General features: G+C 36.9%; 1 protein-coding gene across 1 annotated transcript in view; it reads right to left on the bottom strand.

Annotated features, from left to right (window-relative positions):
- NSMAF (neutral sphingomyelinase (N-SMase) activation associated factor) overlaps positions 1 to 12,688 on the bottom strand; it is a 76,644-nt gene that overhangs the window by 41,534 nt on the left and 22,422 nt on the right. Inside the window, 4 exon segments of the mRNA XM_011982192.1 lie at positions 3,902 to 3,954; positions 4,061 to 4,108; positions 4,393 to 4,464; positions 12,108 to 12,158. Coding sequence (XP_011837582.1) covers positions 3,902 to 3,954; positions 4,061 to 4,108; positions 4,393 to 4,464; positions 12,108 to 12,158 — 224 coding nt within the window.

Here is a 12,688-nt window from a genome sequence, read left to right as displayed (position 1 = left end):
AGGTAGCAATAAAATAGAATATTACAAACTACTCTCATTTATAAACATAAGCTTCTAGCAAAAGCCTGGCACATAATAATCCATAAATAAATGAACCTATTCAACCAATACTTTCTGCTTTGTCCTAAGCATGAATGATTACAGACGCAAAAATCAAAAATAAAAATGCTAGTGAATAGAGACTGCAAATAATTCATAGATAAGATTTTGTAAATATAAAGAATCTAAATATACAGTTAATGGAATTGGTCATAGAGTTTAGTAGAGTTGCTGAAAACAAAATGAGTACACTAAAACCTATTGCATTCTATATATCAACAATAAACAGAAAATGAAATTTTTAATAACATACCATTTATAATACCAACACAAATATGAAGTACTGGGAATAAACAACATAAGATAGGAAAGACTTTTATGAAGAAAATCATAAGGAATATATTAAAGGAGACCTAAATAAATAGAGAGAAGACTATATATCCACTGCAATTACAATCAAAATCCCAACACAATTGCTTTTATGGAAATTGACAAGCTGATTCTAAATTCAGGTGGCAGTGCCTAAGACCAAGAACACCGAAGACATAAGTGAAAAAGGAAAATAAAGTCTGGGGCCCTGCACTACCAGATGCCAATAGTTACCATAAAGGTATAATAACTAACTTAGTGGTACCAAAGACGAAGACATAGACAAATCACCTAAATCTCCTTAATATAAGGCAATAAACAAGTAAGAGAACGGGATAATACAGAAATTTCATCTTTGTACAAAATGTATACTTAAGAAAAGCCAAGAAAGTCAATGAAAAAACCATTAGAACAGTAGGAGTGTACTCTCTTGGACCCTATAGGTCGCCATAGGAAGGTACTTATTGCAACTTGAAGTCTCAGGAAAGGCCTTCTAGAATAACTGAGAGCACAGCTGAAATAAGAATAAGAAGTAACAGCCAGGTGCAGAGAAGGAGGATGAGTTTGCTAAGCAGAGGGAACAAGAACAAAGGCTCAGAGGTAAGAGACAATGTGACCCAACAGAAACTGCAGGCAATGCAAATAACTAGGGCACAGAATTTAAGATGCATCATCAACGACTAGTAGTAAACAAGAGCTAGTACCTAAGAGTCTTAGGGCCATGTTAAGGTGTTTAGGCTTTATCCTGAAGGCACTAGGGACAGGGAGGGTCTTGAAAATTTTTATTTTATTTATATTTTTAATGGCCATTTATTGTATCACTTTCTCTTGGCAATATGAAATAATCCACAGAATTTTAAAGTGTATGGCTATAAAAGACTATTTGTTTCTTGGTACAGTAACCTTTGATATTGTCAATGAAAGAGAGGCATTTAAATTAACTTACTGAAAACTCTTTTGCTTGTTACTGTTCTAGGAGCTGGTTGGTGGGCACATAATCATGTTTGTTTTAGGAAGATAACTTTGTGGAACATATGAAGAGGCTAGAGGAGGAGAAATAATTCCAGCTGAACCAAGGAGAGCTAACGGGGGTCTCGGAAAACGCAATGGCAGTAAAATGTAGAGAAATCATTAATTTCACTCACTGTAATATACCATACTGTGTGGATGCAAGAGACCAGACAAGTTCCTACTCTCAAAGAGTTAATTTTTTTTTTATTATTTTTTAACATTTATTTTAATTTCAGGGTACATATGCAGGTTTGTTATAGATAAAATACGTATCTTGGGGGTTTGCTGTACAGATTATTTTCTCACCCAGGTAGTAAGTATGGTACCCGATAGGCAGATTTTTGATCCTCGCCCTCCTCTCTCCCATCCTCCACCTTCAAGTAGGCTCAGTGTCTATTGTTCCCTTCTTTGTGTCCATTTGTACTCAATGTTTAGCTCCTACTTATAAGAAAGAACATGCGGTGTTAGTTTTCTGTTCCCACATTAACTTGCTCCAGCGCCATCCCTGGCCTTCAGCGCCATCCAACGTTGCTGCAAAGGGCATGATCTCTTTTTTTATGCCTGCAAAGTATTCCATGGTGTATATGTACCACATTTTCTTTTATCCAGTCTACCACTGATGGGTATTTAGGTTGATTCTATGTCTTTGCTATTAATACTTTGAATAGTGCTGTGATAAGCCTATGTGTGCATGTATCTTTATGGTAGAACAATTTATTTTCCATTGGGTATACATGCAATAATGGGACTGCTGGGTCAAATGGTAGCTCTGTTTTAAGTTCTTTGAGAAATCACCAAACTGCTTTCCACAGTAGGTGAACTAATTTACACTGCCACCAACAGGGTACAAGCATTCCCTTTTCTCTGCAACCTCAACAGCACGTTATTTTTTAAATAATAGCCACTCAAAATTTATTAAATTTTTAAAAATAATAGCCATTCTAACTGGTATAAGATGGTATCTCATTGTGGTTTTGATTTACATTTTTCTAATGATTAGTGGTATTGAGCCTTTTTTCAGATTTTTTTGGTTGCATGTATGTCTTCTTTTGAAAAGTGTCTGTTCATGTACTTGGCCTACTTTTTAATGGGGTTGTTCATTTTTTGCTTGTTTCTTCTAGATTCTGGATATTAGAACTTTGTCATGTACAGAGTTTGCAAATATTTTCTCTCATTCTGTTTACTCTGTTGATAGTTTATTTTGCTGTGTAAAAGCTCTTTAGTTTAATTAGGTCTCATTTGTCAATTTTTGTTTTGGTTGTAATAGCTTTTGTGTCTTCGTCATGAAATCTTTGCTGGGGCCTATGTCCAGAATGGTATTTCCTAGATTTTCTTCAACAGTTTTTATAGTTTTAGGTTTCACATTTAAGTCTTTAATCCATCTTTAGTTAATTTTTGTATATGGTGTAAGGAAGGAGCGTAGTTTCAATCTTGAAGAATTTTAAACGGGCAGGTGATACGACCAAATAAGTTCTTTAGAAAGGACATTTTTAAAATTTATTATTTTATTTTCTGAGATGGGGTCTCACTCTGGAGTACAGAGGCATAATCATGGTTCACTGCAGCCTTGACCTCCTGGGCTCAAGGGATCCTCCCACCTTGCCTCTCAAGTAGCTGGGACTTCAGGTATACACCACCATGTCCAACTAATTTTTTTTTTTTTTTTTTAAGATGGGCGTCTCACACTGTTGCCCAGGCTGGAGTGCAATGGCATGATCTTGGCTCATTGCAACCTCCGCTTCCCAGGTTCAAACAATTCTTCTGCCTCAGCCTCCTGAATAGCTAGGATTATAGGTGCCCACCACCATTCCCAGGTAATTTTTTTGTGTTTTCAGTAGAGACAGGGTTTCACTATTTTGGCCAGCCTGGTCTTGAACTTCAGACCTCATGATCTGCCCGCCTCAGCCTTCCAAAGTGCTGGAATTACAGGCATCAACCACCGTGCCCGGCCTAATTTTTTAATTTTTAATTTTGCAGAGACAGGATCTCACTATGTTGCCCAGGCTGATCTCAAACTCTGGAGCTCAAGTGATTCTCCCACCTTGGCTTTCTAAAGTGCTGGGATTATGGGCCTGAGCCACTAAACCTGGCCCTTAGAAAGAACATATTTTAAAACAACGTCAGGTAGAGGGAGGAGAAGAGAAATGGAGAAGGGAAGATGGAGTCAGGTAGGTGAGCTAAATTAAGCTGTGCTAGTGTTCTGGGTGGGAGGTGACGGTGGCCTGAACTGATGCAACACAATGTGAAAACACAGAAGCAGAAACTGAAGCATCTAACAGACCTTTCTGACTGACAGACATCAGGATGGAGAAGAGTTGCAGAAGCCCTAGAGAGTTCTCCTGCACTGAGGCTGAGCCATTCTCTAAGACAAGCAGGTTTTGGGTGAGACCAATGATGACATCAGGCTTGGACCTGCTGAATGAGGCATACAGATGAAAATGTCCACTGCTTTTCTAATTAGGAAAGATTATTAGAAACTTACCTGTTTTTGTCAAATGATGTTCTAGCCAAACGAGACTGCAAAATAGCTGTTATCTATTAAAACAGAACCAGAAAAAAAGTATGAATATAAGTATTTATAAGTAAAATATCAATGCAAGTTAATTGGCAATCAAAGACACACATTGTTAGGAATACTTACCATGGCGGTTTGGTCACCCAATTTGTCAAGGCAGGATGCTCTGTGAAGCTACAATATCATAAACAAACATGAATTTATTTTTTCTCTCAGATGATATGAAGTATTTCTTTAGAAGCAATGAGAAACAGCAATCATTCTGTTAACAGTCAAGATTATTTCTGATATACCTATGGCTGCTTCCTAATATATAGTTTTTAAACTCAACATTGTAAGTCAATCTGCTACATATTTAGAAAACAGATGATGATTTGGGTAAGGTATATAAATACAAGATTTATAAAAACAGTTTCTGCCTCAGTTTGCTTTGAATTTTCTACCCAGCAAGTGCTTACCTGAAGCAACGTCTCCACAACATCTTCCACTTTCCCGGGAACATCCAATTCAAAAACATATTCCATTTTGCCCTAACGAAAAGGGGAAGATATCAAAATACAGGAAGAGAAGCAGTGTGTCAAACTATGCTACTTTAAGAACATGTATACAGAACCTGCTATAATAAAATCTGCATAGTGTAACCTCCCCGCTGGAATGAGAGTTCTAGGAGAGCAAGTCTACATAATTTGCTGCTATATTTATTATTTCCTTCCTTCTTCTAACTTTGGGTTTAGTTTGCTCTTCTTGTTCTACACCCTTAAAGTATAGAGTTAGGATTTTTTGTTGTTGTTGTTGTTGAGACAGAGTCTTGTTCTGTTGCCCAGGCTGGAGTGCAGTGGCACGATCTCGGCTCACTGCAACCTCCATCTCCTGGGTTCAAGTGATTCTCCTGCCTCAGGCTCCCGAGTAGCTGGGGCTACAGGCGTGCACCACCATACCCGGCTAATTTTTGTATTTTTAGTAGAGACGGGGTTTCACCATGTTGGCCAGGCTGATCTCGAACTCCTGACCTCAGGTGATCCACCTGCCTCGGCCTCCCAAAGTGCTGGGATTACAGGTGTGAGCCACCACGCCCCGCCTAGAGTTAGGATTATTTGAGATATTTCTTCTTTCTTAACATAGACATTTAATTATATAAACTTCCGTGTTTATACTGCTTTTGCTGCATCACCTAAGTTTTGGTATACCGTGTTTTCATTTATCTCAAGATTTTTTAATTTCTCTTTCGTTTTTTTTTTCTTTGACCCACTGGTTTTTTGAGAGAATGTTGTTCAATTTTCACGTATTTGTGAATTTTCAGTTTTCCTTCTGCTGTTGATTTCTAGTTTCATTCCATTATGATTGGAAACATATAAGCACTATGATTTTAATCCTCTTAAATTTGTTAAGACTTGTTTTGTGACCTCACATGTGATCTGTCCTGGAGAATATTCCATGTGCTGGAGAGGAACGTGTATTCTGCTGCTGTTGGGTGGAAAGCCCTGCATGTCTGTTAGGTCCACTGGGTCTTACAGTGTTGTGCAAGTCCTCTGTTTTCTTACTGATGTTCTATCTGAATGTTCTACCCATTGTCGAAAGTGTGGTATTGAAATCTCCTACAATTATTGTGTTGCTATCTATTTCTTCCTTCAGTTCTATCAATGTTCGCTTCATATATTTAGATGTTCTGAGGTTGGGTACATACACATGGTGGTGATTAATTTTGTATGTCAGTTTGACTGGGCCATGGAGTGACCAAATGTTTGGTTAAACATTATTCCTGGGTATATCTGTGAGGATGTTTCTGGATGAGATTAGCATTTGAATTAGGAGACTGAGTAAAGCAGATTGCCCTCCCCAATGTGGGTGGACCTCATCCAATTCACTAAGGGCCTAAATCTAATAAAAGGCAAAATGGGAAAAACACTCTTTCTTCCTGTCTTCAAGTTGGGATATTGGTTTTCTCCTGCCTTCAGACCTGGATTCAGATTCAGACTAAACCCCATACCATTGGCTCTCTCCTGGGTCTGGATTTCTTGGCCTCTATAATCACATGATTCAATACCTTATAATAAATCAATTTCTCTCTCTGTATATATGTATATGCATATGTATGTATGTACACACACATCCTATTGGTTCTGTTTCTCTGGAGAACCCTGACTAATGCATGCACATTTGTAATTATCTTTCTGATAAATTGACCCTTTTATCATTACATAATATCCTTCTTTGTCTCTTGTGAAAGTTTTTTATTCAAAGCCTATTTTGTCTGATATAAGTATGGCCAGTTCTGTTCTCTTTTGGTTACCAAGCATGGAATATTTTTTCCCATCCTTTCACTTTCAGCCTACGTGTGTCCTTAAACCAAAAATGAGTCTCCTGCAGATGGCGTAGAGTTTTAGATTTTATTTGTTTTAATCCATTCAGGCACTCCACATTTTTTGATTGGGGAGTTTGATACACAGAGGGTAATTATTGATAGTGAGGGACTCACTATTGCCATTTTAACTGTTTTCCGTCTGTCTTGTAGCTCATTTGTCCTCTTTTGTCCTCTGTCTCCCTTTGTGTTGACATTTTATTGTGACATATTTTGATTCCTTTCTCATTTTCTTTTTTAAAATTTATTTTGATAGTTGTTGTGGTACAGGTGGTTTTTGGTTACATAAATAGGTTCCCTGAGGTTTTGGTTTACCTGTCACCTAAGCAGTGTACACTGTACCCAATATGTAGTTTTTTATCCCTCCCCACTCCCCGATCCTTCCCCCTAAGCCCCCAAAGTCCATTAGATAATTCTTTTATTTTATTTTATTTTATTTTATTTTTTTGAGGTGGAGTCTCACTCTGTCACCCAGGCTGGATGGAGTGCAGTGACGCTATCTCGGCTCACTGCAAGCTCTGCCTTCCGGGTTCACGCCATTCTCCTGTCTCAGCCTCCCGAGTAGATGGGACTACAGGCGCTTGCCACGTCCAGCTAATTTTTTGTATTTTTAGTAGAGATGGGATTTCACCGTGTTAACCAGGATGGTCTCGATCTCCTGACCTCGTGACCTGCCTGCCTCAGCCTCCCAAAGTGCTGGGATTACAGGCGTGAGCCACTGCGCCCGGGTCCATTATATAATTCTTATGTCTTTGCATCCTCATATCTTAGCTCCCACTTATAAGTGACAGCATACAATATCTGGTTTTCCATTCCTGAGTTATTTAACTTAGAATAATGGCCTTTAGCTCCATCCAAGTTGCTCAAAGGCCATTATTTCGTTTTATTTTATGGCTGAGTCATATTCCATGGTGTATATATAGGACACTTTCTTTATCCAGTTGTTGGTTGATGGGCATTTATATTGGTTTCATATTTTTGCAATTGCAAATTGTGCTACTATAACTATGTGTGTGCATGTGTCTTGTTCACATAATGGCTTTTCTTTGGGTAAATACCTGACAGTGGGATTGCTGGATTGAAAGGTAGTTCTACTTTTAATTATTTAAGGAATCTCTATACTGTTTCTCTAGTAGTTTTATTAGTTTACATTCCTACCAGCAGTGTAAAAGTGTTCCCTTTTCACCAAACCCATGCCAACGTCTATTATTTTTTGGCTTTTTAATTATGGCCATTCTCACTAAGTAAGGTGGTATCTCATTGTGGTTTTAATTTGCATGACCTTGATAATTAGTAATGGTGAGCATTTTTTCATATGTTTGCTAGTTGTTTGTATATCTTCTTTTGAGAATTTTCCATTCATGTTCTTTGCCTACTTTGACGGGATTATTTGTTTTTTGCTTGCTGATTTGTTTGAGGTTCCTCGTAGATTCTGGGTGTTAGTCCTTTGCTGGATGTGTGGTTTGCGAAAACTTTCTCCCACTCTGTGGGTTGTTTGTTTACTCTGCTGGTTATTTCTTTAGCTGTGCAGAAGTTTTTTAGTTTAATTAGGTCCCATTTATTTATTTTTGTTTTTGTTGCATTTGCTTTTGGGTTCTTAGTCATGAATTCTCTGCCTACGCCCGAGAACTGGAACAAGACAAGGTTACCCACTTTCACCATTTCTATTCAACATAGTACTGGAAGTCCTAGCCAGAGCAACCAGACAAAAAACAGAAAGGGTATCCAAATTGGAAAAAAGGAGGTCAAACTGTCGCTGTCCACCGATGATGTGACCATTTACCTAGAAAACTCTAAAGACTCATCCAAAAAGCTTGTAGATCTAATAAATGAATTCAGTAAATTCTCAGGATAGAAAATCAATGTACACAAATCAGTAGCACTGCTATACACCAACAATGGCCAAGCTGAGAATCAAATCAAGAATTCCCTTCCTTTCATAACAGTTGCAAAATAAAATAAAATAAAAAGGGTTATACTTAACCAAGGAGATAAAAGAGCTCTACAAGAAAAACTATAAAGTACTATTGAATAAATCATAGATGACACAAACAAATGGAAACATATCCCATGTTCATGGATGGGTAGAATCAATATTGTGAAAATGACCATATTGCCTAAAGCAAGCTACAGATTCAATGCAATTCTTATCAAGATACCACCATCACTCTTCACAGAACTCTCATCAAAATACCTTTGTCTATCCTAAACAATCCTAAAATCCATATGGCACCAAAAAAGAGCCCAAATAGCCAAAGCAGTACTAAGCAAAAAGAATAAATCTGGAGGCATCACATTATTCAACTTGAAAATATACTACAAAACTATAGTTACTAAAATAGCATGGGACTAGTATAAAAATAGGCACATAGACCAATGGAACAGAATAGACAACCCAGAAATAAAGCCAAATACTTATAGCCAACTGATCTTTGACATAGCATACAAAAACATAAAGTGGGGAAAGGACACCCTATTCAATAAATGGTGCTGGGAAAACTGGCAAGCCACATATAGAAGAATGAAACTGAATCCTTATATCTTACTTTATACAAAAATCAACACAAGATGGATCAAAGACTTAAACCTAAAAGTTGAAACCATAAAAATTCTAGACGATAATATTGGAAAAACTCTTCTTTTATATATCTTCTATAGGTATTTTCTCTGTGGTTACCATGGGTCTTATATAAAACATCTTAGAGTTATAATAATTTCTCTTAATCTGTTAACAGCTTCAGTCACATACAAAAACTATTCCTTCAAATACCTGTCTCCCTTTATGTTAATGATATCTCAAATTACATTCATTTATATTGTGTATTCATTAACACAGATTTCTAGTTATGGGGTTTTTATACTTTTGTCTTTCAATTTGTATACCAGAATTAAAACTGATTTACACACCACCATTACAGCCCTACAGTATTCTGTATTTGCCTTTATCAGCAAGATTTATAATTCCTACATTTTCATACTGGTGTTTAGTATCTTTTTGTTTCAAATTGAAGGACTCACTTTAGTATTTCCTATAAAGCAGATCTAGTGGTGGTAAACTCTGAGCTTTTGTTTATCTGGGAAAGTGCTTATCTCTCCATTTTTTTCAAGGACAATTTTGCCAGATACAGTGCTCTTTGTTGGCAGGCGTTTTTGTTTGTTTGTTTGTTTTATTTTGCTTTGTTTTGTTTTTACCATTCTGAATTTATCATCCAATTTTCTGACCTGCAAGCTTTCTGGTGAAAAATCTGATCATTTTATGGGGGCTCTCTTCTGTGACCAGTTACTTTTCTCTTGTTGCTTTCAAAATTAACTCTTACTTCTGATAACATGATTATCATGTGTCTCGGTAAGGACATCTTTGAAGTCCTCCTATGTGGAAGACTTCTTAAATCTGGATGTCCATCTCCTTCCCCAGTTTTGGCAAATTTGGGACCATTATCTCTTTAAATACACTTCTGTTTCTTTCTCTCTTCTCTTTCTTGAACTCGCATATTATGCATTTGGTCCACTTGACGGTGTGTCATTAGTACTTTAGGCTTTCTTAACTCTTTTTCATTCTTTTTTCTCTTAGCTCCACTGACTGGATAATTTCAAAAGACCTGTGCTCCAGTTTGCTGATTTTTTTCTTCTGCTTTATAGTCTGTGCTGAACTTCTCTAGTGAACTTTTTAGTTAAGTTACTGCATTCTTCTCCAAAATTTCTGTTCAGTTCTTCTTTATATTTTCTTTGTTAATATTCTCTTTGTTAAAATTCTCATTTTCTTCATGCATAATTTTCCTAAACTCATTAAGCATCTTTATGACAATAGTTTTGAATTCCTTGTCAGGTAATTAATATAGCTCCTTTTCTTTAGGGTTGGATTCTGAAAATTTATTTTGCACCTTTGATTGAACTATTTTTCTCTGATTCTTTGTGCTCCCTCTAACTCTGTGCTAACATCCACACATTAAAAACAACAACAACAACAAAAAACAGTTACCTCTCCAGTCTCTAAGGACTGGCTTCATACAGGGAGAGAGACCTTCATTAATCAGCCTGGCTAGAGATGCTGGAGGCCTCTCTCTTTTCTATGGAAGTGTCTTCTCTGGACTTATGCATGTAGATTCCTAATTAGAGAAATTCATTGGTTTCATTCTTTTTCAGAAGCTTGGAATCCTTTGCTGTCTCTGGTGTCTAGATGTCTGCTGTACACAAGTCCTTTGAAGCAGTAGCATGCTACCCAGTTCTCTTTTGCTATCAGTGGCTCCAGGCGTCTAGAGTATGCAGGATTCCATCTGTACTCTGAGACAGAAGAGACAGAAGCCAATCCCTTGTGCAGTTCCCCTGAAAAGTCAGAACTCTGGATGTATAGTCCAATTTTCTCTTTCCCTCTCCACGGAGAAGCTAGAAGCTGGGAAATGTCTTCCTAGTCATGTGGTGTTGTGTGGGACGGATGATGGCCAGATAGTGACACAAATTTTTATACCGGCTTTGATGTGGTTAGTTTCATGCTCACCAGGGGTGCAGGATCCTCTTAACTGGTTTCTAGATTTCTCATAAAGGGAATTTGTCCATGTGTTGTTGAATCAGTGTCTTCACAAGAGGAAGGGGGGGCTAGAACTTCCTATTCTGCCATCTTGCTGCTGTCATTCTACCTTACCCCCTTTTTTTTTTTTAATCTGAGAGTGCTTTGGTATTTTAATTCACATTGGAACAAAAGAGCTTTTCTTTACTCAGACAACCTCACTTTTATTTCCTTTCACATAATTTTTCAATGCACCATGTGCAGGTACACAATTCAGCTGGCTCTCATGAGAGCCTTTAGAGGGACAGCACCCCAGGTGAGTGGTTCTCAACTTGGGGGTAGGGTTTCCTATTGCTCCAGAGGCTTTTGTCAATGTGTGGAGGTGCTGTAACAACAACAAGGGGAGCAGTGTACAAGAGGCATTTGTTAGGGGAAAGAGCTGTAATATAAGCGACAGCCCCACACAATAAAGAACCATCCTGCCCAAAATGCCAAGAGCACTACTTGAAAATAATTAAATCTCAGTATTTATAATTTCTGACTAATCAGTGCAGGCAAGTATTTCTTGTCCGTAAAACCCAGAGGCCACTGAGTATACAATTTGTGCCGCCTAAGAGATTGTAGACTGGCCTGAAACTGAAATTCAGTCAGCCTGCGGGACTATGTTTGCCCACAAAGGATGGCTCTTCCTAACTCACACAGATCTCATTATAAGGAGCACTAGCCCCATCCTTAGGTCCTGTAAAAACTCTCTTTTAGTAGGAGTTATCCCTCTACTATGTATTAAGCTAAAGCATAAAGAATTGAAGTACAGAATAGTTAAATGAAATGTCTATGCTTACTTGAAAAGTCCCAGGGAACTAGACATTGTATCCAAGTCTACTCATAGTTTCTACCTAATTAAGAGTACTTACAAATTATTATTGAGTTCTCAAATAAGAATATGTTATAACCAGTAAATATTTCCAGAATATTTTTAAAACTAAATTGTTTGGTAATGTACTGGTAAATTCTCAGTAACACCCAGTAAACAATCTTATAAATAATGTATATTCCGATTTTAATTTCTAATCAAATCATTTGAGTGGTTTTTCTTGATTTAGGCACTTTTTTAAATTCAAAAACTTAATTGAATTCTCTTGAACTAAAACCTGTGGTTCCCTTGGGTAATTCTGTTATAACTTCCAGGTAAGAAGCTTTTAAATGCTCATTATTATTATATTTGATTAAAGATGTTAACAGAGTCACAAAATTTTACTGCTCAAAATGACTATATAAATTGCCGGAAATACATGAAAAGCTTTACTTACCCTTTCTATTTTATATGGTGCAACAACATTATGTTCTTTAATGAAATATACCTGAGCAAGAAAAATCAATACTTGTAAAATAATAACCAAAATGTTTCATTGTAAAGAGTAACTACAAATTAGGACACTATAAATCAAATGTTTTAAATCATTGTTATATAATCTCTAGTTCCAAAAGTATTTGCTTTAGTATTAGTATTAGTATGGCTTTAAAGTACTGGTGTTAAAATAACAAATATCAAATTAAAAAGAGAATAATCCAGGCAATAAGAGAGCAACAATTACAAGATAAATAAATACAGATGATGTTTTATGAATGCCATCACTTACACCAAGTAACCAAGTAGACAGGGAAGGAGGCTAATCCAAGGGCTGATTTTTTAAGAAATGGGTAAAACAAAGTTACTGTGGTATGAAATATGTTCACTAACATAAAGAAACCTTAGAGGTAATCTGGGCACATGGTGTTTTCACATGCACTGGGCTACCAGTCCTCACATAGTATATTAATAACTATGTGGAATACGTGACACCATCTACCAGAGCCATCAATCTCCTTGTACCTATACTTTCATCACTGC

This window comes from Mandrillus leucophaeus, unplaced genomic scaffold, assembly GCF_000951045.1.
Source record: "Mandrillus leucophaeus isolate KB7577 unplaced genomic scaffold, Mleu.le_1.0 Scaffold236, whole genome shotgun sequence".
NCBI classification, from domain to species: domain Eukaryota; kingdom Metazoa; phylum Chordata; class Mammalia; order Primates; family Cercopithecidae; genus Mandrillus; species Mandrillus leucophaeus.
The sequence above is the reverse complement of the archived record's forward strand: the minus strand, read 5'-3'. Positions and strand labels throughout refer to the sequence as shown.